The 25,556-nt window shown below is 43.0% G+C and overlaps 3 protein-coding genes and 1 pseudogene across 3 annotated transcripts; 2 read left to right on the plus strand and 2 right to left on the minus strand.

The window, feature by feature from the left end:
- The first annotated feature begins 250 nt into the window (after positions 1 to 250).
- On the plus strand, positions 251 to 5,312 carry LOC102707005. The gene is made up of 12 exons (XM_040520235.1): positions 251 to 682; positions 877 to 1,012; positions 1,423 to 1,506; positions 1,600 to 1,716; positions 1,806 to 1,997; positions 2,087 to 2,287; positions 2,376 to 2,863; positions 3,495 to 3,594; positions 3,789 to 3,848; positions 3,936 to 4,028; positions 4,116 to 4,235; positions 4,448 to 5,312. The coding sequence occupies exons 1-12, from the start codon at positions 588 to 590 to the stop codon at positions 4,790 to 4,792; spliced, it is 2,031 nt and encodes a 676-aa protein (XP_040376169.1). The 5' UTR covers positions 251 to 587; the 3' UTR covers positions 4,793 to 5,312.
- Positions 5,313 to 7,912: 2,600 nt separating this feature from the next.
- Positions 7,913 to 8,420, plus strand: LOC102707284 (annotated as a pseudogene).
- Positions 8,407 to 12,112, minus strand: LOC102707559 (tyrosine-sulfated glycopeptide receptor 1-like). The gene is made up of 2 exons (XM_040520578.1): positions 8,985 to 12,112; positions 8,407 to 8,488 (listed from the first exon to the last, which is right to left on the minus strand). Exons 1-2 carry the CDS (start codon positions 12,066 to 12,068, stop codon positions 8,468 to 8,470), a joined length of 3,105 nt encoding a protein of 1,034 aa, XP_040376512.1. The 5' UTR covers positions 12,069 to 12,112; the 3' UTR covers positions 8,407 to 8,467.
- Positions 12,113 to 15,109: 2,997 nt separating this feature from the next.
- On the minus strand, positions 15,110 to 24,379 carry LOC102715173 (tyrosine-sulfated glycopeptide receptor 1-like). The gene is made up of 2 exons (XM_015832971.2): positions 22,959 to 24,379; positions 15,110 to 18,501 (listed from the first exon to the last, which is right to left on the minus strand). The coding sequence occupies exons 1-2, from the start codon at positions 24,377 to 24,379 to the stop codon at positions 15,435 to 15,437; spliced, it is 4,488 nt and encodes a 1,495-aa protein (XP_015688457.1). The 3' UTR covers positions 15,110 to 15,434.
- Positions 24,380 to 25,556: the final 1,177 nt, after the last annotated feature.

The raw sequence follows: 25,556 nt of genomic DNA on the forward strand, positions 1-25,556 counted from the left end.
TTTCACTTTTTAGATACAATGTTTCACTCTTCGTCTTATTAAAAAAATACGATTAATACATTTGTTTTTATTAGATAATAAAAACTTTATGTGTTACTAATTTTTTAAACACTTTTTAATAAATTTTAAAATAACACTTAACATGAAAGCCGAAAGATACTGCTAATGATAAAGTATAGCACATTTACGTGTAGGGCACCATCATCACCATGCTAAACCCAGTGGAACGGCCGCCGTCGTCAGCTCACTTCACCGCTCGTCGTCCCCCACTCCTCCTCCTCCATCCTCCATCCTCCAGCCACCTCGCAGTCGTCGCACGCGCGCCTCCCTCTCCTCCATAAAGCCCTCGCGCACCCACACGCCCTTGTCGTTTCCATCCCACCGTTTCAACGGCCCCCCTCCCCTCCATCCTCCTCCCAACCACGTCGGCGAAGGGTTGAAGCCGATGGAGGCAATGGCCATCAATCCGTCTCGAGCTTTGTAGCGCGAATCCTCGTCTCCCGATGAGCGTTTAGTCAGGCTCCCGTTCGTCGAGTTCGAGGGGGCGAATCTTTGCTGGGGAAGGGAGCCCCGCCCGCCACCCCCCCATGCCGTGCGCGCGCGCCGAGGACGCGCTGCCGTCCGCCGCCGTCGAGATGCCATCCTCCTCCTCCTCCTCCTCCTCCGCCGCCACCGCACCAGCGTGAGTTTAGTTGGCTTGCCGCCGTTCTTGAATTGTTTCTTTTTGTTTTTTTTGCTCAAATGCGTGGGTTCTTTTCTGTTGCTGCTGTTGTCGAATCCCTCTTTCTCGCATTGATTCGGTTTCCTTTTTGTTTCTTTGCGAGTCTGTCTGAATCTTTCTGAATCCTGAGAATGCGATGTTTCTGCGTGTTTCAGTGGCTGTCTGATCCAGAAGGTGACCGCCGGCGGCGGCTGGAGATCGGGCGGTTCGGGGCGGGCGTTGCAGCGGTCGGCGCATCCGTCGGCGGAGGAGGACGGCCACGCGCTCGCGCTGGCGGCGAGCTGCGCCAAGGTTGGTTCTGGCCTTCTGGTTGACTCGTTGCTATCCCCAGTCCCTACCCAGCATCCTGACATCGCAGAAATTCATGATTTTTGTTCGGATTTGGGACAACATGGATTGGGAACACTCGAATTGCTGGTACAAAAAAAGCGAAATTTCAACGGCAAATGCCGCAAAAGTGGTGTCTTTTTGCGAAATGCCGTGGTGCGCAGGGCGCTGTCGGCTTCGGCTGTGCTGTTTGCTTGCCTGCAAAATTTTCGCTCGGTCCCCCCATCCAGGATGAACCGTCCCCTACCCCATTTGTCTCCATTCCCCTCCATTAATTACCGCAGACTGTGTAGTCAACCAACAATCTTGTTGTTTATTGGTTCCTCAATTAAATTTGTCACAATTGAAGTAATGCCGCATTTGTTCTTTTGTAGGATGATAAGATCAATGGTACTGGGAAGAGAGAAGAGAGCCAGAGGAGCAGGATGAGGAAGTACAGGTCTCAGCTGGAGCAGGAAGTAAGAACTTGTTCCTTTTGGTTTAAGGCCTTCTCCTACATGCAAATGCTTGGTGTGTAAATGTGATGTTTTTGCCCTGTTGAAAATATATAGGTCAAGAAATTACAGAGGCAGCTGGAAGAAGAAATTGATTTGCACGTTGCGTTAGCAGATGCTGTTACTCAAAATGCTGCACCTGTACTGAAGTCTTCTGTGAAGATTCCACTCAAGGTCCAAGGGCTACTTGTTTTCTTGTTTTTGTGGAATACCATTTCCTATCCAATTCAGTAATTTTTTGTTTTGACCTTTCATTCTCTTAGGCACAAGAATTACTAATTAACATAGCCTCCTTGGAAAATGCGGTATCGAAGCTTGAAAAGGACTTAAATGAACTATATTACCAGCTTTGTCATGAAAGGAATGAAAGGTTACTTGCTGAAAGTAAACCCGGATGCTTGCCATCTACATCCCCGGATCACTCGTTGTCAACTTGCACGTGCACATGGGAAGAAGTAAGTTTTCTGTAAGTGAATATCTCACACAGTCTTCTTTATAATGCGGGAGTTACTGATCTGTTTTTATTTTTCATTTTTTTTCTTAGCACATATCGTCATTGAGAGATTCGAAGTTTGGATCTGAGTCAATGAGGTCAACTCAACAAGATTTATACCCTGAGTTTGAATATGAGCAAGATGTAGGAGAAGATTCTGAAGAGAGACAGATGATTTCTCTAAATAGATTGTTTGAAAAACACCAGGATGTTTCTTTGAATAGACTTCTGGAGAAGCACCGGGATGAAGAGGTCCTTCTCATGCCTATTCATATAGTATTGGAAGGTAGTTAACTGTGCTAAACATTTTTAATGCAAAATTTGATTTATGTTTCTGCAGATGCAAGATTCTTGCTCTACGGACAAAGAAGTCGAAGTAGATGAGAAGATTGATACTATATCATTTGAACAGCCCATACTAAAGATAACTAGCATGAAAGCAGGGAACCTTTGGAACAATTCTAATCAACTCTCAGAGGAGATGGTTCGTTGCATGAGAAACATTTTCCTCCGTCTATCTGAATCCTCGAAGATGTCACCAAAGGAATCTTCTGATTGTTCATCTTCCTCAGCAGAGCGTCTTTCTGGTTCTACACTGGCATCCTTCTCAGACTCATCCATCATTCCCTCAATGCTACGAAGTCCTTCTGTTGATTCGAATCACAATGATGAGATGACGACTGAAGTCAAAAATTTTGATCCATACAAAGTTAATGGGAAGGAATGCCGAAGAGATATTGGAAATTATCGTTCAGCAGCTGAAGTATCTTGGATGTCTGTTGGAAAGGAGCAACTTGAATATGCATCTGAAGCTCTAAAAAAATTCAGGTTTGCTGCTACAACCTTGGGCTAAAACTGCCTGTCCTAATGATCAACTACTGCATGTTTACAAGTAATACTACTGATTTGTGAAACATGAAGTGGCAATTGAAGCATGTGTCGTGAAACACTTGTTCATATGTACACTGTTAGCAATTGTGTACATTTCTAATCTTATTTTACTGTTGATCCTTGACAAACAGTTGAACTTTTATGAGGTTTGTACCGAGGGAAGAGTGAGATGCTCCTTGTAGCCATTTGTTTGCAGGAAACATACTAACCACAATACCCCACAGCATGTTGTCATTTTTACCTCTGAAATGAATCCCTGTCAGTGTGTAGGTTATCCATATTTGGCAGTATTAGTGAGCACTGTTTTCCATGTCACTTTGACTTCTCTTTGATTTCTAATACATGGTTGACCCCAATGTGTTGCTGATGAACACACTACACTTAACACATCTTAAAAATTGAAGAATTAATCCACTATACCTCATAATGAACATTTTCTTTACAATGCTTCCAAGTTTTTTTGGTTTTATTTTTTTCAATGATGCTGTTCCTCACTTGATACTTGCTTAGTTCTTAATATTTACGTCGAATGTAAGTGTTACTAATAACCATGCCTTTGTAATTGCAGATTTCTTGTGGAACAGCTATCAAAGGTTAACCCTAATAGTATGAACTGTGATGAGCGGCTAGCCTTTTGGATTAATTTGTACAATGCGTTGATTATGCATGTAAGTATGATTTGTTACCGAAGAAACCGGCCTTGCAAACAAGACCTGCATTGATGATTTATTCTTATTTCTCATAACTTGAAATATGATCTCTCGGCTTCGTTCTTTCCTGTCATCATATTAAATTTTGCTTTCACTACCTGTTTCTTACTCACTAGACTGATGCACTAAATTTATGTACTGGGTTCTTTCAGGCATATCTAGCATATGGAGTTCCACGAAATGATATCAAACTTTTTTCTCTAATGCAAAAGGTTCGAGCATGATCTCTTATCTGAGCCAAAGAAATGCATAACATTATCTTCAATATGGCTTTCAATTAAGTCGTGTTAGCGATGCAGGCTTGTTACACAGTTGGTGGTCAATCCTTCAGTGCTGCTGAGATAGAATTTGTGATTCTAAAGACGAAGACTCCAGTGCACCGGCCCCAACTTGTATAACTTTTCCCTTAACCTGTTTATTTGCCTTTTGTTTGCTTATAGATTATAATGCTTCTTATTGGTGTACTTTCCTTTTTATAGTCTTTGATGCTAGCTCTTAACAAGTTCAAAATAACTGAGGAGCACAAGAAATACGCGATTGATGGTACAGAACCCCTTGTGTTGTTTGGACTCAGCTGCGGAATGTTCTCTTCACCTGCTGTAAGTATATGAGTTCTATTATTGTTTTCCTGTAAATATGTGTCAGCAAATATTGCAATTGACAAGGGCATATTTCTGCAGAAACCATTGCGCTACCAATAACATGTTTTTTTCCACAACATTTGAGCATCCACATTGACTTAACTCTTAACATACCAAGTTGTCATTTTTTCCTGTTTTATAATATCTTGTGATGATCTGCTGTAATACAGGTGAGGATCTTCTCTGCAGCAAATGTCCGTCAGGAGCTTCAGGAATCTTTGAGGGACTATGTCCAGGCATCCATTGGTATAAGTGACCGAGGGAAACTTCTAATCCCAAAGTTATTGCAGAGCTATGCAAAGGGGAACGTCGAAGATTCTATGCTCGTCGACTGGATCTGCCATCACCTTGCACCTGATCAAGTTGCAATCATCCGAGACTCTTCTTCACAGCGGAAGCAGCGGCTTCTTGGAGCGCGCAGTTTCACTGTCGTCGCATTTGACTCAAAATTCCGGTATCTGTTCTTGCCTGACAGCAGTAGCTCCCAGAAACCAGAACCCAAACGAACTTCGTGAGGTTTGCTCAGAAAACACATGATATGAACGGGGTATACTTGGTCCAAGAACCATTTTTTTGGCATACTGGATAATGGAGTAGCTAGTTGTATATGATGTAAATTTTTGGAAGAAGAGTATAAGATGCAACCAAGGTTGGAAGCTGCAGGGTTACACAAAGAGGTCCAATGAGAATTATCTTTTGTAAGATCAGATTATCTCGTCAGAATTGGCGACGAAGGTTCACCTGGATCTCACTTTGTTCTGTTACTGTCTTTCCATACTGAAGATAACCTTTTGTTCTTTCATTTTCAACATACCTTTTTTGTTTTTTAGTATTTTGGTAGAGTTCTTGATCTTGGTCAATTGATTGCAAGTTCTGCTCTAATACGGCAGATGTATAGTTTTTTTTTTTATCTCTCATAATAATGTGAACACTTTTGTCGCTGCCTGGCTGCTACTGCTGGAATAAGCAATCATTCTGTGAGATGCAAATTCATTGGTTGTTTATGTTTATTACTTGCTCTAATTCTTCACCATTTGAATTTTAGTAACCTTTGCCATTTGGTCAAGTATTCAAGCGTATTCCCTTTTTTAATTCCAAAATCCAAATGCTTGGAACTAACAAAGGAAAAAGGGAATCCTTTTGGATGTAAATATTGTTGGCAATAATCACCTTGTTTTGGATGTAAATATTGTTGGAGTATTATGACTTCACAAATATATCGTGTTTTTTATCCCAAAATATCTTTCTAAACTCCACTATAATTTTTTATACGTATACCTGTGTCCATGGTGACCTCATCCGTGTCAAAGATTTCGCTAGCCTAGTCTTCAGGGTTCAGAGGTGCTGATATGGACATGGTCTGTTCACAACGATGAATGCAAGTGCCTATATATTTGGAGGCATTTGACTTCTCGCAGAAATATCATCTAACGTATTTATTACCCGCTGTATGGACTATCATGTGTCTATGACATATGGACCTGGTGGTAAATATGTTAGAATCATTTCTAAAAGTGACAAAAAAATTAATTATTCCATATATTTTACCATATTTCATTTTGTAAAAAGAAATAAATAAAAAAGGAGTCAAAGGAGCCTTCAAAATGAATAAAGTCTCTGTTTCACACTATAAGATTTTTAGGTCTTGTGTGATAATGAACCTAGACACACAAAAACAATTTAGTGAGCCAAAAATAATCAATGTGTTATGTATCACTTTTAAAAATCTCAAAAAAAATACTTAAAAAAACTCCAAAAATAAAAATGTTTTGCGTGCTACTAGATTTTGATATGAAGAATCTAGTGAGCCATATAAATCGAAATTTAGAGGTGATTTGATATGTTTTTAGATCCCGACTCACGGAGGAACCAGTAGCTAGAGAATATATATATATATATATATATATATATATATATATATATATATATATATAACGTATATTTTGATACATGGAAGAATCTAGATAAACCTAGAAAGTCTTATAATATGAATAAAGGGAGTATGTTTTTATCCGGTTTGTCTTTTTTTTTTCTTTTGCAGTTTTTTTTTTGCAGCCTGTCAGATCGTGGGATTTTGTTTTTTTTTTCTAGATGGCCCAAACGGATTTATAATCCTGAAACAAGCTGCGTTATTCTTGAGCCACAAGTGAGATGGGCCTGCTTGGGCCCAGAACTCAATAGTTGGGCCTCCAATGGGCCTCCGCTTCGGCCACATGTCCTCCCCGCGGGATGAACCCCGGCGACTCCGCTCGAGCGCCGGCGAACGCGGCCGCCGCCGCCGGCGGCGAGCGGGCGTCGCGTCTCATTCCCCAGCGACTGTGCGGGGACGCGGCGTCCGGCGCTCCAGTATCCACCCCGCTCCCCCAGGGGTGAGTTGATTGATTGATTCACCGCGCCTTCTCCTCCTGCTCGTTGCTGGTCGCTCCGCGAGCGCTACTCGCATGTGGGGGGCGCTGCTCGGTGTTCGCCGCCGGCGTGATCTGCTGAGCCCGGAAGGGAGGGCCGGGGTAGTAGGAGTGGATTGGCTGCTTTTCTCGGCTCCGTCCGTGGCGAGGCGTTGGAGCCTGCGTCGAGCTCACGCCAATTGCGAACATCCTTGCGATGTTCCTCGTCCAGCAACACGCAATCCTTCAGGTTCGTAACTTCCTTTTTGGGTGGTTGTAATTTTGGCCCTACGTTTCGATTCCCCGCAGACTTGGACTGGAATGATCATGTCAGTGCGGCTTGTGTCTTAATATGGATAATGACTATTTCCACCGTTCCACGCTATAAAACTTGTGAGCCTCGCTTAGTTTCATACCTATGCTAATAAATTTAAATACGTATATAAAACATATACATTAATATATGGATGAATCTGGATAAACCTAAAAACAAACCTAGAAAGTCTTATAATATGAAACCAAAAGAGTACAAAATAGTGTATCGTTCTGGTATCAACTCTAGTACACATGTGTATCAGGATTGATATATAGTTTTTAACATACGTCGTTCCAACGGTATATCGTTTTATAGCATTTATGTATATTTTGTTGAATTGTTATGCCTCTTGAATCATGGGCTCCTGTAACGCTGTGAATCTGCGCATTGATAATAATGGGTTTGAATTACAAAATTATGTAAAAAGTAGGGTTAATTGCATCCATACCACTGCAATTATGCCCAATTAGATAAATGTCACTACAATTTCACTATTCACATATATGCCATTATAATTCAGCCAAAATTAGATGGACGCCACTCTATGTGCTGGAATCTGCTATGTTGACCATTATTGACTGTCTGTTTTCTTTATTGACCAAAATGCCCCTGGGCGTGATGGAAAAATTCCCCATTCCTAGAGATCAGCGGCTATGGCAGCGGACAACCAACAACGGCGACGATGACGAGGTCGACGGCGCGGCTTGCCGCCGAACACGCGACTGATTCCCAGAGATTGACGACGACGAGGTCGACGGCGCGGCGGTGGCGTCGGACACGCGGTTGGCGACGATGTCGATCCCATACCCAAAGCTCGACGGCGACGACGACGAGCTCGACGACGACGACGACGAGCTTGACGGCGACGAGCTCGACAACACGGCGGTGGTGCTGAACACGCGGCTGGCGGCGGTGCCGACCCCATTCCTAGAGATCGACGGCGACGGCGACAACTGGACGAGATGCTCGCCGACGTGCCCGGCGTCCACATCCCGCACATAGGCCTCCACTACGTCGACCTCGCCGTCGATGTGCTCATCAAGAACCCAACCCTGTCCCGATCCCGCTTTTCGACATCTTTACCTCATCGAGAGCGACAACCAGAAGCTCATCTTCGGGCTCATCCCGAACACCGGCACCATCCATGCCCACGGCGAGGAGACGGTCAAGATCCCCATCTCCCTCGTCTACAATGACATCAAGCCCGGAAGCATCATCCCCTACCTCGTCAGGGTCGTCCTCATCGATGTCCCCATCATCGGCAGGATCAAGCTCCCGCTCGAGAAGTCCGGCGAGGTCCCCATCCCCTACAAGCCCAACGTCAAGAAGATCAAGTACCACATGTTCTCGTTCAAGGAGACCACCACCACGGTGCACCTCAAGCTCTAGAACAAGAACAACTTCAACCATGTGGCTGGCAGCTGGTGTGGTGCTCTCCGGTGACGCTCCCCTTCGGCGGCGAGGCTGCGGCCAAGGGCTGGCAACTCTGGTCATCGGTCTTGGCCGCAACTCTGGTCATCGGCGCGGCAGGGACGAGAGAGAGAGTCAGAGATTTGGGAGGGGGCCCACTTGTCAACTAGGTGAAGATAGGGATATTTCAGGCAATACAAAAATGCAGTGCCCTGGGTCCAGTGGTCTTCAATAAGTAGAAAATGACATGTCTAAAATAAAGGAAGAATTGCAATGGCATGTATGCAAATAGTAAAATTGTAATGACATTTTTTTAAACTGGTATAATTGCAGTGACATAAATGCAATTAACCCAAAAAAGTAATATGCGAGAGACTGTACAAGTAAACTGCATTGGGATCTTGGAACAGTTCATCCAGAGGAGTTCTGCCTCTCTTTCCTCAGAGGAAAAAAAGTGAGTGCACAGTCTAGTTCGTGTGCAACTATTAGCTTCTCTGTGCACTTTAAAGTACATGATCATCTGTGCTATCAAATTCTATTTTAAATGATTTATGTTGTATGCAGATCGGTGCCTATGCTGTCCAGGCAGGAGACTACCTCTTGTATAGTTGGTCGAATTCCTGGAATATGGTTGACACACTGGCACGCAACTTCAAGCACCTTCAGCATCTGCCCATCATGTCCTGTGCCTCGGAGGGTTGGATCCAGGACCTCAATCTGCTTCCCTTCAGATATCATCTCCTGCACCCACTCAACGAGTTCTTTTGATCTAGACAAGACCTGAACGGGCCGCCTCCCCGTGAGCAGCTCGAGCAGGACTACACCGAAGCTGTAAATGTCGCCTCTCAGTGTGGCCACCCACGCCTGTCCGTACTCCGGGGGGATATAACCGAGAGTGCCGACTAGCTCTGTTGTGACATGGGTTCTGTTTGGAAGGATCAACCTTGATAGCCCAAAATCTGCAACGTGAGCTTTGAATTCTTTGTCAAGTAAAATATTGCTGCACTTGATGTCACGGTGGACTATTTGAGGCTTGCAGACATCATGGATGTAAGATATGCCCCGGCTTGCTCCTTGTGCGATCTTGAGTCGCATTGGCCAGTCAAGAAATGAGCTGGCATCATCATCATCATCATTCCTGTTATGAAGCCAATCATCCAGGCTACCATTCTCCATGTAGGAATATATGAGCAACCTTGAATTTCCCTGGATGCAATAACCCCACAGCGGCACAAGATTGTCATGCTGTGCCATGGAGAGGGCCTCAACCTCTGCACTGAATTCCCTGTCCATGAGACACATGTCACTATTGAGCTTCTTGATAGCAACCATTGATCCATCAGATAACTCAGCTTTGTATACTAATCCGTAACCCCCACAACCGATGATGTTCTCTCGGTCGAAGTTTTTGGTAGCCTTCAGAAGATCAGTGAATGTGAGCTTGCTTTGCCCTTCCTTGCTGTGTGGCATCACCACCAAAGTTCGCTCTGAATTCATGTTGGACAATGGTTCTTCTGCGGCATCATTTCTGGTCATGAAATTCTTTCCCCTTAACAAGACAAGGAGACGAACTAGCAAGAACATGATGGTGATTCCTCCAAAAAATACACCAAATGCAAGTGCTAAGATAGCTGCCTTCTTATGTCGCCTTTTGGAGATATATGATGTTTTAGGTGAATCACAACGGTGTACAAGCATAGGGCCACACAATTTTGGATTGCCATCAAAGCTAGAACTTGGAAAGGTGCTAAGTTGGCCTACCGTTGGAATTGATCCTTCTAGGTCATTACTAGAAACATTAAATGCTGAAAGAAAGTGCAGTTTGTTGAGCGCTTCAGGGATTGTACCAGTGAGATTATTGCTTGATATGTCAAGCACCTGCAGGTTTGTGATGTTGCAGATTGATTCTGGTATCTCTCCGGAAAATTTGTTGGAGCTCAAATTGAGTAAAAGAAGTGCCTTCAACTGACCAATCTCCTTCGGGATGACCCCAGTGAAGTTATTGATGCCTAGATTCAGCATTTTGGGGAAAGCACTGGTTATTCGGTATTGAAGTAATGGAGCTATAAAAACAGGCAGCTCAAAGACCTTTGGTGCAACATAATCTGTTTTGAACATTGGTATCTCCATTAAGGCTTTCGGAAGTTCTCCAGAAAGGCTGTTGTTTGACACATCTAGATAGAAGAGGAAGTTTAGACTGCTTATCCAATCTGGTATTTGTCCAGTAAGTTGATTGTTGAATAAAAATAACACTGCCAAATTTGTAAACTTTGATAACCAATGTGGTATTCTTCCAGACAACATACAATTGGCCAGGGAAAGGACCTGAAGATTCTCAAAACCATCAATTATATCACCCTCTGGCATGGCTTCATGCTTGAAGTTGCGGCCAATGAGTAAGGCAGTGAGGTTCCTGCAACTCTGAAGTATCTCAAATGTTCTTGTAATATTAGTAAGAGAGATATTAACAAGTGATAGAAAAGAGAGGTTATGCAGGTTGCTTATTCTCTCTGACAACTGGCCATGGAACCCATTGTAAGACAGCCGTAATGCAATTAGATTGCTGCATGAGTAGATGCTTTCTGGAACTGTTCCAGAAAAATTGTTCCAACTGACGTCTAAAACATTCAGATTGGGCAGTGTGGAGAAGTTGACCTTGGCGAGATCCCCACTGAAGCTGTTGCTCTTGAGGTCAATGGTTACAAGGTTCGTGCAGTCACTCAAAGTTGATGGCAGCTCCCCAGACATGTTGTTGCTGTTCAGATGGAGCTCCTCCAATCTCTTGAGCTGTCCTATGGAATGTGGAATGCTGCCAATGAGCTTATTTCCTCCAAGATCGAGGGTGACCAAATTTATGAGCTTCGTGATGCCATTGATCGATTCTTCTAACCGATTGTTAGGAAAAGAGAGGTGCTTCAAAGAGGTAACATTGAAGAGCTCATATGGAAGAGTCCCGTTGAGATTGTTCTTGCCAGTTCTGAGCACTGCCAACTTGGAGCAATTACCAAGCCCTGCAGGGATGCCTCCACTGAATTGGTTATAACTAAGATCAAGCAAGGCAAAGAACGGTGCACCGACACAGAACGAAGTTGGTATCTGCCCAGTAAAGCTGTTGTTGCTGGCGTTGATCGCCACAAGACTCTTCATCACCTCCCATGTTCTTGATGGAAATTTTCCTGTTAGCAAGTTGCTCGAGATGTTCAATACCTGCAGAGGCCGGTCAGGGGTTGAAGATGGCAGCAACTCACTCAGGCCTCCTGTGAGGTAGTTAAAACTGACATCAAGGACCATGATGCTGCTGGATGAAACCAATTCCAGTGGTATGCCACCGGACAGCGAGTTGTATGACAAGTTGAGGCGCACCAAGCCTGTGAGGTTGCCAAGGGAAGGTGAGATGATCCCCTCAAGGCCTCTAGAAGCCAGAAGCACATCAGTAACCATCCTATTTGGGTTGCAGGTGATCCCTTCCCATGCACAGCAATCCACACCATTCTTCCATGACATGCCCAGGCCACCATCCTTTGAGAGCCCAGCTAGAAACTGGACAAGGGAGTTGCTCTCTTGCTCAGTGCAAGAACTGGTAGGAGAGGCCAAGAAGAGCAGCAGCACTAGAGCATGGCCAAGAGAAGTTATGGGAAATCTGTTGCTGTAGTTCTTGTTTGAGAAATGGAGGGGCTGCATAATTTTCTTCACAACCCAGCATAGAGCCAGTAGTCTGGAGAAGAAGGAACGGGATAGAAGGGAACAAGCAGCAGCTATCTCTTGTTTGTTTGATCTTTTCAGGTCACAGTCACCAAATTTATGAGTCTGGATTGAGCTGCTATTGACTAGTTTATTGGCAACTCTGACTTCCATGCGCAATTATTCGTTAATAGCAGCCACCCACTGATTCGCCCATTATTGAACTGTTTTAGCGTGGCATAATCTACTTCATCTGACTTCTTCCACTAGCTCCAGTCGTACTTTTGCTATGCCCGTCTCCGATGCATTCTATTGATATTGATAGTATTATACAATCAGTATAATTAATGTAAACTATTAATTAAAAATAGTATTTTAGTAATTAATTGATTAGTAGTATTTTATAATTTAGATTTTTCTAGCAAACAAAAATATAGCTCACAATTAAAAGATGATAATGTCCCTCTAAATTCTACTACTCCTAATACCTCCTAATACCGTTGATAGTATAATTTAATTATAGTTATTTGATAAAAATAAATCAATAGTGTTCGATTAAATTCTATCTTCCGTACAATGCAAACTGAACAGAAAAGTGACCCATTTTTGATTTGCAGGAAAACACACTTTTTCGTGAAAAGAAGACACCCCACATATTTGCAAGATGGGATTGATGAGGTGCATGGCAAGCAGCATCATTCATAAAATAAAAAGGAACACGTGTTTTGAAGCAGCCATCAGTGTCAACTGTCAAGGTCGTCGTGTGTACAAGCATCTGGTAAGAGCATAGAAAGAGCAGGTTAATGGATGAAATATTTCTCAGGGTTCTCTCGTTGACCCTGGGGCGTTTACTTTTCTTGCTACTGTCCGCGTCGAAGCTTGGTTTTGGTTGACAATCAAAGTTGGCAAATTGCAATTGGTTTACGATGGCTTTGGACTACGACTCTGGGGTGTCTGGATTAGCAGCAATGCTGGACTGGACTGCAGCATGATTAGACGAGCTGAGAATCAATAAATATGTTAGTGCCAGTGTTGATGTGATCTTTAGAGATTATGCTACCTCCGTTCTATATTAAGGTCGTTTTTTTAGTTTTTAAATACAATATTTTGACTTTTTGTTTTATTTAAAATATTTTTGTGATTAATAATTTTATTGTTACTGGATGGTAAAACATGAATAACATTTTATGCTTGACTAATTTTTTTAAGTTTTTATATAAATTTTTTAAATAAGACGAATAGTTCAAGCGTTGGACATATAAATCAAAAAATAAAGTTATTATGAGAGATGGAAAATAAAGTTATTATGAGAGATGGATAGTATTCATCTGGGTGGTGATGCAGGATTAAAAGGCAAGTGGTGTTCAGTAAGCAACGAAAAAAAAAATGCATGCTCTTGTCTGTTGCTTTGGCAGATATGGAGTACTTTTCATGGTGATAGAATATGCTGTTTGTATGGCTATGATACAATTAGTTAGTCAAAAACAAATGCAAGTGTCTAGCCCTCAAAGCTGCAAGGAGTTAAAAAGGTTTCACGAAAATGGAGGAGACAGCAAGAATTGACCGTACTCTTTTCACTTCTAGCAGCAAGTTTTATCTGCAACTATCTGTAACTGTATCTGTATGCTTTGATGTTGGACCGTTCATCTTCTTAAAGAAATAGTTTAAATATTTAAAAACATGTATCGTGTTTATACAAGTCATAACAAAATAAATGATGTTTTAAAAATAACGAATGTGCAAACTTTATATTCAAAAGTCAGGGTGTTGTATTTTAAAATATGGAGAGGGTACGTAGGAAATAGGATAATTCAGCTTGATCCTTCACTCTCTCACAAAGTGGTTATTACGGTCCTATCACATGAATGCTATATTTCTCCATTTATTTCTTTTATGATTAGTTGATAATTTCCGGAGAATCTGTTACTCAATTCGTTCCAAAACATAAGTATTTCCAGATTATTTAGCAATAATTAAGGTTAAAAATAAAATACTATAGTGTCGCTCAATAAATAAAGAGTGGATATGCATGAGACCGTAGGTGGTGATAAAATACGAAAAAATTGACTGTAAAGTGATTGATGAAACAAATAGTATTATAAATAGTGCCAAAAATATTTATATAATAATATAAAATTTAAATCCTAGAAATACTTATATTTTTTTATTTTAGAACGAATGAAATGGAGTAGTTTTCTTGTGCTCTATGAGAAAAACAATTCAATCTCCCTACTATTTTTAAAAAAAGAAAAAAAATGGTAAAGCAAAAAAAGAAAAAAAACCAATGGGCTCACAATCCCTGGCCCATTTAATACCAGGAAAAGTTCTAGCCCACCATGTCTGAAAGAATATGTTTGGCCCACTAGACGGAGGGCAGCCATCTCTCTCAACTCCGGCGCCGGCGAGCGGCTGGCGGCGGCGGCGTCACGGTCCTTCTCCCAGCAGGCCGGAGCAGCAGCGCCGAGAGCGCGAGACAACTGAGGCCAGTTCGCTCCCTGCGCGTTGCCTCTCTGTCTTTGCTTATTATCGCGCCGCGGTGTGTGCGTGCGGTGTTGGGGGTGGGTGGGTGGCGGTGCATGCCATGGTTGATGCTTGTTCAGACATGCCTCCGCTGATATTTCTCACCGTGCTCAATCACAGAATCAGAGTTTGTTTTGCGGGAAAGAATCAGAGTTTGTTATTGCAGATGGAGATGGGTTAGGGCTTCATGGTACTGTAAAAACCAGCGTTCTGCCCTAACAACCAGCATTCTGCCCTAAAAAGTGGTGATAACTTTGAGATTTAAATTATCAAACCTAGTAATGCGCCATGTCATTTTGGTGACAATTTTGATCCGTCTCGTTAATCCTTTTGAATGTCACTGTTTTCCTTTTGTTACTTTTTAGTTCACACTCTATCAGAGAAGCATGCACTTTTTACATATTTTACACTATCTAATTGGTGAGTTTGCATGGAATGTCTCAGCATCTGTTCTCATCTTGCGAAGAACAACTACCTTTTTGAAACCAGCATCGTGCCCCTATCAGCTAGCCTAGCCCCTGCATTTTTTTAATTATGAATGCTTTGTTACTCTGCACTTTGCTTTGTGTTTAACAACTTTTTTAATTACAAATGGGAGCCTTCAAACAAGCCTCAAAGTCATATATGAGATTCATAATGAGCATTCTGGGGATAGAGTCATTGGTGATATGTGCTCATAAATCATCACCTCTCCATTTTTCCCATCATGGTATACAATACCCTGTTCAGGAGAACTTTATCTGTCAAAAATCTGTACAAAAGGATTAGTCTGGAGTAGTTTTTCTTGTGAATTACATATACTTTGTGCACTTGAATACAAGATAATCCTGTATAACCATATTATATCTAAGTTCTGACTGAATTTTGCACATGCCATTTGGTGTCTATACTGTCCAGGCAGGAGACTACTTCCTTTATAGTCGGCCTCATGCAAGGATTGTAGTTGACACACTTGCAAGCAGTTTCCAGCACCCTGAGCATTTGCTCGTCATATCCTGTGCCTCGCAGTATTGGATCCAGGACCTCAATCTGATTCCCTTCTGATTTCATCTCCTGTACCCACTTGACAAGTTCTTTGGATGAAGACAAGATTGGGACAGGTCGTCTTCCTGTGAGAAGCTCAAGAAGGACAACTCCAAAACTATAAATATCACCTTTCAGTGTCGCAACCCATCCTTGTCCATATTCAGGTGGGATGTAGCCGAGAGTACCAACCAGCTCAGTAGTGACATGTGTTTTATTGGCAAGGACTAATCTTGATAGCCCAAAGTCAGCAACATAAGCTTTAAATTCTTTGTCAAGTAGGATATTGCTGGATTTGATGTCACGGTGGATGATATGTGGCTTGCATGCATCATGGATATAAGAGAGTCCCCGGCCTGCTCCTTGGGCAATTTTGAGCCGCTTAGGCCAGTCAAGAAATGTGCTTGCATCATCGTCCCTGTTGTGAAGCCAATCGTCCAAGCTCCCATTCTCCATGTAAGAATATATAAGGAGCCTTGAACTTCCCTGTATGCAGTAACCCCATAGTGGTACAAGATTGTCATGCTGTGCCATAGAAAGTGCTTCAACCTCTGCAGTGAATTCCCTCTCCATCAAGTACATCTCACCAAAAAGCTTCTTGATGGCCAGTTTGGTGCCATCAGGTAAGTCAGCCTTGTATACTAGCCCATAGCCCCCACACCCAATGATGTTCTCCTTGTCAAAGTTATTTGTAGCCTTCACAATGTCAGCAAATGTGAGCTTGTTTATATCTCCCTTGTTTTGTGATACTATAACTAATGATTGCTCTGAATCAGACTCACGCGAAGTTGCTTCTACATCTGCATTCTCGCTACTGCTGTTTTTGGTTATACAATATGTACCCCTTACAGTGGCAAGAAGACCCACCAGAAATAGAAGAACAAAAATTCCTCCAAAGAAGACACCAAATGCAGTTGCAAGAATGGCTTTCTTGCTGTGACTTTTTGTGGAAATGGGTGATGCTTCTGCTGAACCACAACAGCGATGAAGAATACAGCCACACAACTTTGGGTTCCCTGGGACAAAGCTATAATTTGTGAATGTACTAAACTGGACTCCATTTGGGATAGGCCCTTCCAGATCATTGTAAGAAACAATGAATACAGAGAGGAAGTGCAGGTCGTTCAGTGCTGATGGGATTGCACCTGTGAGATGGTTCTTAGACAAGTCTAGCACCTGCAAATTTGTTAGGTTGCCGAGCTGCTGTGGAATCTCTCCTGATAAACTGTTTGAACTTAAACTGAGGATATCGAGTGATTTCAACTGACCAATGTCTTGAGGGATCACACCACTGAAGTTATTGTTGCTTAGATTCAGCACTTTTGGGAAAGCACTGGCTATCCGGTATTGAAGGGATGGAGTTTTATATAAAGGCAGCTCAAATACCCTTGGATCCAAATGGGTGGCATTCTTCTTTGTTACTAGCATTGGCATCTTCATTATGGAAATTGGAATCCCCCCTATAAGACTGTTATTTGAAACATCTAGATGGAACAGCGACTCTAGGCTTTTGATCCAAGGAGGTATAGTTCCACTGAGTCGATTATCTCGCAAAAACAACATCTCCAAATTTTCTAACTTTGAGAGCCAAAAAGGTATATTTCCAGTCAATGAGCAATTAGATATGGAAAGAACCTTAAGCTTCTGAAAACCATAAATTGTGTCATCTTCTGGCATGGCCTCACCCTGGAAGTTGGTCCCGATAAGAAGGGTGGTGAGGTTCCTAGAATCCTTGAGGATCCATAGCATGTTTTTGATATTCGTCAAGTTGTTGCAACCAAGTGATAAGAAAGCAAGGGACTTCAAATTGCTGATTTTCGGCGAAAGCTGACCTTGTAAATTGTTACCAGATAACCGGAGTGCAGCCAGATTTCTGCAAGAGTAAATACTTTCTGGGACTGTGCCTTCAAATTCGTTGAACAAGAGGTCTAAAGTTTTCAGATTCGGCAGCTTGGAGAAGTCCACATTGCTAAGATGGCCGCTGAAGTTGTTTCTCTTGAGGTTAATCGTTATGAGATGTGTGCAGTTGCTCAGGGTTGATGGAAGCTCCCCAGACATGTTATTATTACCCAAATGGAGATCTTGCAGCCTATTGAGCTGACCTATAGAATCTGGAATCGTGCCATTTATGCTATTCCCTTCAAGATCAAGAGTAACCAGATTTCTGAGGTTGACTAACAGTGTACCATCAATTACTCCATACAACCCATTGTTTGGAAAAGAGAGATACTCCAATGAGGTAGCATTGAAGAGATCATCCGGGAGAGTCCCGCTGATGTTGTTGTTACCAGCTTTGAGCACTCTGAGCTTGGAGCAATTACCGAATCCAGGGGGAATGCTGCCACTGAAACGGTTATAACAGAGTGCAAGCACTGCAAAGGATGGCGAGCTGCTGCAGAAATTACTCGGTATCTCTCCTGTGAAGCTGTTGTTGCTGGCGTTGAGTGCAGCCAGACTCTTCATCATCTCCCATGTGGTGGATGGAAACCGTCCTGCAAACCTGTTGCTCGAGATGTTCAGTACCTGCAGAGGCCGGGGTTGGGTGGAAGACGGGAGCTCCTGCATCTCTCCCTCAAGCTTGTTGAAGCTGACGTCAAGGACGACGATGCTGCTGGACGCCATGAACTCCATCGGCAGGCCACCGGACAGCGAGTTGTGGGACAGGTTGAGGCGCAGCAGGCCGGTGAGGTTGGCGAGAGACGGCGAGACATGCCCCTCGAGGCCCTTGGAAGCCAGGGAGACATCGGTGACCGTCCCGTCTGCACTGCAGGTGACCCCTTCCCATGAACAGCAGTCTGTGCCATTCCGCCATGACGCCGAGAGGCCGCCATTCTTGGAGAGGCCGGAGAGGAACTGGAGGAGGGAGCTCTTCTCCTGCACCGTGCATGACCTGATGGGCGAGACCAAGGAGAGCAACAGCAGCAGCAGCAGCGCAAACGCACGATTAAGCCGCCCAAGGAAATCTGTGGGAAGCCTATTGCTGCTGTACTTCTTGCATGAGGAATGGAGTTGCTGCTGCTGCTGCTGCTTGTGCATGGCTTTCTGGCAAATGGCAAAGCTAGCATGGAAACCTGATGCCTACAGCCTACAGCTGATTCTGATTGAGTGATTGGATACAAATGCAATGGCCCTGACGAGGAAAAGAGCCACGAGGAAGAGGAGGAAGAAGAAAACAAAGCAAGATGTTTTGTCTAATGTCTTTTTCTGATCTGATCTTGCAGTCATGGTCACCAAACCGGGTCAAGTATTAGAGGCCAGCGGCCACACATCCACACACACACGGATGATGTGCACAATTGGCAATGCGCCACTGCAGGTAGGTGCAGCTTCCTGGTTCACACCAGGTACGCACGTTTCTGTTGGAGCCTGTCTGCCACTTTAATCTATCTATTAACAAGTCCCAAGTGTACAAGCCTTTCGTACACAAAATGAAAAAGAAAATGTCGGCTGCTTTTGCAATTGGCATCCTTTCTTGATGATATGACTATTACTGAATCGCTATTAAATAATTGTTTGGTTTGCATGATGATATGAGATGATAATATATGATATGACATATTGCCATGTGTTCCGTCACAACTTTACGTTCAGACATTGCAGTAATTGCTTTTGTTGCTGTGGTCTGTGTTGGGTCGTCTCGTAGAAACGAACTATAGTAGTAAATAAGTAAATAATTTACGAGTAAAACTTTTATATATGTGTTCACGGTGATATAAAAGTCAAAACTGTTAAATAAACTTCGATGAAAAATTTTTTAAAATCAATTCTAAATTTAAGGTTAAAAAAAATTAAAATTTAACTTATAAATATAAACAAAAGCTAAAAGACGAAAGTGTTAGTGTTCCCCACTTGGTTTTCTTTGCAGCCCCTGCTCTAGTATACTCCCTCTGTCCTGAAATTGGCGATTTCTACAGCGGAGTCGTTGTCCCCAAAAAAAAAAAAGCGGTTTGTGCTCCAACCATCGAGAAGAAGATGTGCTGCCTAGTCAAAAAACTAGTATTGAATGCATGCCGTAGTAGTAGTTAATAGGGGCATTTTGGTATTTTGTTTCTAGTACTAAATTTGCTTTGGGATTCTAGGAATTGGTTTAAACTGGGACAGAGAGGGAGTAGATTATTAAAGAAAGATATGGGGACCTTCTGGCTAGTATCTCAAGCTAAGGGCTTATAGGTTAGTCGACGCATTCCTTAACAAGTATTAATATAAGAGTCATTTCTTTTATATCTAGTGTTTATCTAGTTATAAATTATTAGCACTGGCTAATTGATTTCTTTCGCTTTTGTTTATGCTTATAAACTAAAATTTAAATTTTCAATCTTAATTTTGGAGTTAAATTTGTGGTTTTTCATCGGAGTTTATTTTCTAGCCTTGACTTTTAAATGACTAAGAATACATGTATAAAAGTTTTATTTATAAATTATTTTTTGTGTATAAATATGCCGTTTGATTTTTCAAAAAAAAAAGCTAAAAAAATCACCCGCATGGATTTCGGGTGAGAAATTTATCCGAAGGTGTATTTCGGGTGAGAAATTTATGCTCAAGTCCTCGCACTCCTTGGTATTACCGCTTAAACCCACCCAGGCGGTCCAAATCCACGCTCCTTGGACCGTCCGGTAAATCGTGTACGGTTCAGATCATGGTCGCAGTAGAGTCGTGAGAAATTTACGTGGGAGCCCTCAAATTTATCTCAAATATACTTTATGCCCTTCCCATGTTGGGCCGGAATGCGTGCTCGAGTGGCCGTCTGCGGCCATTTGGGCCCAACACGAACCACAAGCCGGCGGCCGGTGCGGGAGGAGACCGCCGGCGGCGGCGGCGTTTCCGTCTCCTTTCCTGGCTTCCGCCACCACCCGCGGCGCTGCGCGGTTGCTCCTCCCGGCCCGCTGCCTCGCGCGCGCCCGCGATGCCGTTGGGATGTTCGACGGAAATGCCATGGGTGGCCTGGTGGAACGAAGGGGAACTGCTTCCCCGTGACCGTGGGACGGGCGCGCTCAGGGTGTTCGGCGAAATGCTCGAGTGCCTTGGTCGCCGGCAGCCGTGGCGGTCGAAGATCCCATGATGGCCGAATGACCGGGCAGATCGATCAGGCGTCGGAGGGTCATGCCGCGCGAGTGCGTGACGCAATGCCGCGCTCTCTTCACGCGAGCGGCGCCGCCTCCTTCGAGATGGTTAGCTGTTCTTCGTGCTCTTTCCACTACATGTTACTGCTGCCTAGCATAGCACTTGTGCTTGTATTTTATGATTATCCACGCATTTTACATCCAACTGTACTCGTATCTACACAGCTGAAGATACCTGGTATCTTCACTTGAATTCTGACTCTCTTGTTGAAAAACTCGAGGAACATGACAATGCCGTCACTCGTGTCTACATTTTGTTTTTGCCTTGTTTCTACTGTCTGTTATGCCTGTGCAACCTGAACATGATTATAGTTTCTCAATAGCCTGGGAAAGGAAGATGCTTTACATAAACAATTGCTAATACAAAAACAAGTAAACAGCAACGCCTCAAAATGACACGAGTCTGTCACAATCTGTCCATAATAACAAACTAAAAGAGCAACCAAATACTAGTTCTAGTGAAACTAGATCAACTCTGCTCACTGAAGTGCAAAGTTATCTATGATATTATTGAATCTTTAGGTCAGGGTCTATACTGTCTAGACTGGCTACTACTTCCATCATAGTTGGCCTCGTCAAAGGATTACCGTCAATGCACTTGCAAGCAGTTTCAAGAACCTTTAGCATCTGCGCTTCACACTCTGTGCGTACAAGTGTCGAATCCAGCACCTCAGTCTGCTTTCCCTTTGATATCATCTCCTGTACCCATGGGACAAGTTCATTTGAGGTAGATAGCATTGGAACAGGCCGCCTCCCTGTGAGAAGCTCAAGCAGGACCACTCCAAAACTATACACATCGCCTTTCAATGTAGCGACCCATGCTTGCCCATACTCAGGGGGGATGTAACCAAGAGTGCCAGCTAGCTCGGTTGAGACATGAGTTTTGTTGGGAAGGATCAATCGTGATAATCCAAAATCTGCGATATAAGCTTTGAATTCTTTGTCGAGAAGGATGTTGCTAGATTTGATGTCACGGTGGACAATGCGAGGCTTGCAGATATTGTGGATGTAAGAGAGGCCGTGGCTTGCTCCTTTCGCTATTTTGAGCCGTCTTGGCCAATCTAGAATTGTGCTGGTATCATCGTCCTTGTTATGAAGCCAGTCGTCCAAACTGCCATTCTCCATGTAAGAATATATGAGGAGCCTTGAGTTTCCCTGGATACAGTAACCCCAGAGTGGCACAAGATTGTCATGTCGTGCCATGGAGAGTGTTTCAACCTCTGCACTGAACTCCCTTTCCATCAGGCACATTTCACCATTGAGCTTCTTGATGGCAATCTTGGAGCCATCGGGTAGCTCTGCCTTGTAGACTAATCCATAACCTCCACACCCAATGATGTGCTGCTGGTTAAAATTATTTGTAGCTTCCAGAATGCCCATGAATGTGAGCTTGTTTTCTGCTTCCTTTCCCTGTGGCAACAGTACCAACAAATTCTCTGAATTGATGTTGGATGATAATACTTCTGTGTAATCATCTTTGCACCTATTTTTTTTCATGAAACTCATACCCCTGAGCGACAAAAGGAGATACCCCAACAAGAAAAGAATGACAATGGCTCCAAAGAAGACACCAAAAACAATTGAAAGTATGACCTTCTTGTTTTGCTGTTTCTCTGAGACCAAATGCCCATCAACTGAACTGCAATGGTGCGAAAGCATAGGACCACACAGCTTTGGGTTGCCATAATAGCTAGAATTTGTGAATGTACTAAACTGACCTCCAGTTGGGATAGGCCCTTCTAGCTCATTGTATGAGATGTTGAATTTGGTAAGGAAGTTTAAATTGTTCAATGCAACTGGGATTGTTCCAGTTAGATTGTTGCTTGATAAATCCAACAATAGCAGATCTGTGAGGTTGCAGATTGACTGGGGGATATCTCCATATAATTTGTTGAAGCTCAAATTGAGCGATAGAAGCGCTTTCAACTGGCCAATCGCTGGAGGAATCAAACCAGTGAAGTTATTGTTGCCTAGATTCAGCACTTTGGGGAATGCACTGGCCTTGCGGTATTGAAGTAGTGATTCAGCTATATATATTGGTAGTTGAAATGCTCCATGTTCTAATTGTGCTGCAGCCCTGTTTGACCTTAACATTGGCATCTCTAATAAGGCCAACGGAATTTCTCCCGTTAGACTGTTATTTGATAGTTCTAGATAGAAGAGGAAGTTTAGGCTGCTGATCCAATCGGGTATTGATCCAGTTAGTCGATTGCTGTCTAAATCTAGCATCTCCAACCTTGTGAGTTTTGATAACCATCGAGGTATTTTTCCAGAAAAAGAGCATCCACTTAGGTCAAGAATCTGAAGATTCTTAAAGCCGTCAATGCTATCATCGTCTGGTATTCTCTCATTCATGAAGTTGTTGCCAATAAGAAGGGTGGTGAGGTTGCTGGACATCCTTAATATCTGTAGTGCATTTGTTATGTTTGTAAGGTTGTTGTAACCAAGTGACAGGAAGGAGAGGGACTTCAGATTGCCTAGTCCCTTTGATAACTGGCCATGAAACTTATTCAAAGATAGCCTCAGGGCAGTTAGGTTGCTGCATGAGTATATTGTTTCTGGAATTTTACCACTGAAATTGTTCCACAACAGATCTAAAGTTTTTAGATTTGGTAGGTTGGAGAAATTGACATTGATGATCTCTCCACTGAAATTGTTGTTCTTGAGGTCGATGGTTTTCAGATTTGTGCAGTTGCTCAAGGTTGATGGTATACTCCCAAACATTTTGTTGTTGTTCAAATGAAGTTCCTCCAATCTCTTAAGCTGACCTATAGACTCCGGAATGGCACCATTGAAGTTGTTCTCTCCAAGGTCAAGGGTAGCTAGCTTACCAAGTTTGGCAACATTTGCCCCCTCAAGTGTTCCTTGTAAATCATTGCTTGAAAAAGAGAGGATCTCTAATGAGGTAGCATTGAAGAGTTCATCTGGGATAGTCCCACTAAGGTTGTTGTGGCCAGCCTTGAGGACTCTGAGCCTGGAGCAACTTCCAAGTCCAGGAGGAATGCTCCCACTGAAATGGTTATAACTGAGTTCAAGCACAACTAAGGATGGCGAGTTGGTGCAGAAATCAGCTGGTATATGCCCACTAAAGCTGTTGTTACTGGCATTGAGTGCAACCAGATTTTTCATCACTACCCATGTGGAGGATGGAAACTTTCCTGCTATCAAATTACTGGAGATGTTCAGTACCTGCAGTGGCCTGTCAGGGGTTGAAGGTGGCAACTCGTCGAGATCTACATTCAGCCGATTAAAACTGATATCGATGACGATGATACTGCTGGACGACATCAACTCCTGTGGTAGGTCACCAGATAGCAGGTTATGAGACAGGTTGAGGCGCAGCAATCCAGTGAGATTGCCAAGAGATGGTGAGATGTTCCCCTGGAGGCTCCTGGATGCCACAGAAACATCAGTGACCATCCTATCTTGGCTGCAGATGATTCCATCCCACTTGCAGCAGTCTGTGCCTTCCTGCCATGACGCAGCAAGACCACCATCCTGGGAGAGCTCCCTGAGGAACTTTAGGAGGGAGCTCCTGTCCTGTTCTGTACATGAACTGGTGAGAGAGGCAAAGTTGATCAACAACACCAGGGCAAGGCCAAGAACAGGTATGGACAGTTTCTTGTACGAAGAATGAAATGGCAGCATGGTTTTTTTGGTGAATCTAGCATGGAAACCGGATGCTGAGTTAGTATGTTAACTGGTGAAAGCATTGGATGGCCATATCAAGGAAGAGCATGAGGTGGACAAAAGCTCTTCATTTTATTTTGGCCTCCTTGTCGATGTCATCACATCACAAACAAATAATGGTCAATGATTTGTTACTGTAGACTATGGGTACTCATTAAGATTACCTTACAAAACCTGGCACATCAGTTCTGTTCTTCACTATGGCGCTTCTGTAGCGGCTGCCAGCTATGATCTACTGAAAAGTCAACTTCTCGACCTTCGTGGACCGTAACTCCGTAAGTTATTCTCTTTCGCAGCCATTCTCAATTCTTAACCTTATAAAATTGACATTGTTACAGCATGCCGTAATTTACTTGATCCATCACTTCTCTTACCAGCTTCACCATGGACCTCTTTCATCTTACTATTATTTCTGACAAAGTTTGACACAAAGGATTGAAGGATGCATCCCCTTTGTTTGAGAAAGAAAAACAATTGCTGATGATTTTTGCAAGATTCATCTGGAGAGATAGTAGTACAATTAAAGCATCATTGGAATGAAAGAAGTGCATATGATTTACAGCAATGATCATGCATCGGCGTCGCCGTCATGGTGTGTACATGGTTTAGACGACGACGACAACAACAACAAAGAAACAACTGGTGACCGGCGGGGACAAGAATTGGTGCTCATTTCTTCATCTTTTTGTTTGAATCTTGACCGTTTACTTTCTGACTTTCTGTTAATCATTCGAGCGTGAGCTTTGGTTTATTTGCTCCACACGCCTGCAGTTGTTTTCCGCAGTCTACAAACGACGGCATGAGCGTGACATTGTAAATACCGCACTACTTGACGGCATGAGCGTGACATTGTAAATACCGCACTACTTGTCTATAGGACTAAATTAAAGATTATATTGTAGGGCTGCATAGATAATGTGGATGCAACATTGGCGGATGATCTACCTGTTCATAAGGCTGAAATTGGTGTTGACAAATATTATCTATATTTCACGATGTAAGACTTTTGTAACATTGACTAGATTCATGTGGATACTAATGAATCTAGGTACATATACAAATAATATACATTGACCAATGAATATATGCATAGCTAAAATGTCCTGTAATATGAAACAAAGTATTTTTTTTATGA

Source organism: Oryza brachyantha, chromosome 2 (assembly GCF_000231095.2).
Source record: "Oryza brachyantha chromosome 2, ObraRS2, whole genome shotgun sequence".
NCBI lineage: Eukaryota > Viridiplantae > Streptophyta > Magnoliopsida > Poales > Poaceae > Oryza > Oryza brachyantha.

What these genes read in the sequence shown, in the direction of transcription:
- LOC102707005 (XM_040520235.1), top strand. Translation starts at nt 588, where the DNA reads ATGCCGTGCGCGCGCGCCGAGGACGCGCTGCCGTCCGCCGCCGTCGAG. An exon ending in GAAGCTCTAAAAAAATTCAG is followed by an intron (nt 2,864 to 3,494) that starts GTTTGCTGCTAC and finishes TTGTAATTGCAG; the next exon opens with ATTTCTTGTGGAACAGCTAT. An exon ending in CAGTGCACCGGCCCCAACTT is followed by an intron (nt 4,029 to 4,115) that starts GTATAACTTTTC and finishes TCCTTTTTATAG; the next exon opens with TCTTTGATGCTAGCTCTTAA.
- LOC102707559 (XM_040520578.1), bottom strand. Translation starts at nt 12,068, where the DNA reads ATGCAGCCCCTCCATTTCTCAAACAAGAACTACAGCAACAGATTTCCC. An exon ending in TTCGACCAACTATACAAGAG is followed by an intron (nt 8,489 to 8,984) that starts GTAGTCTCCTGC and finishes GCCGATGACCAG; the next exon opens with AGTTGCGGCCAAGACCGATG.
- LOC102715173 (XM_015832971.2), bottom strand. Translation starts at nt 24,379, where the DNA reads ATGCTGCCATTTCATTCTTCGTACAAGAAACTGTCCATACCTGTTCTT. An exon ending in AAACTCACAAGGTTGGAGAT is followed by an intron (nt 18,502 to 22,958) that starts GCTAGATTTAGA and finishes CTCGCCCATCAG; the next exon opens with GTCATGCACGGTGCAGGAGA.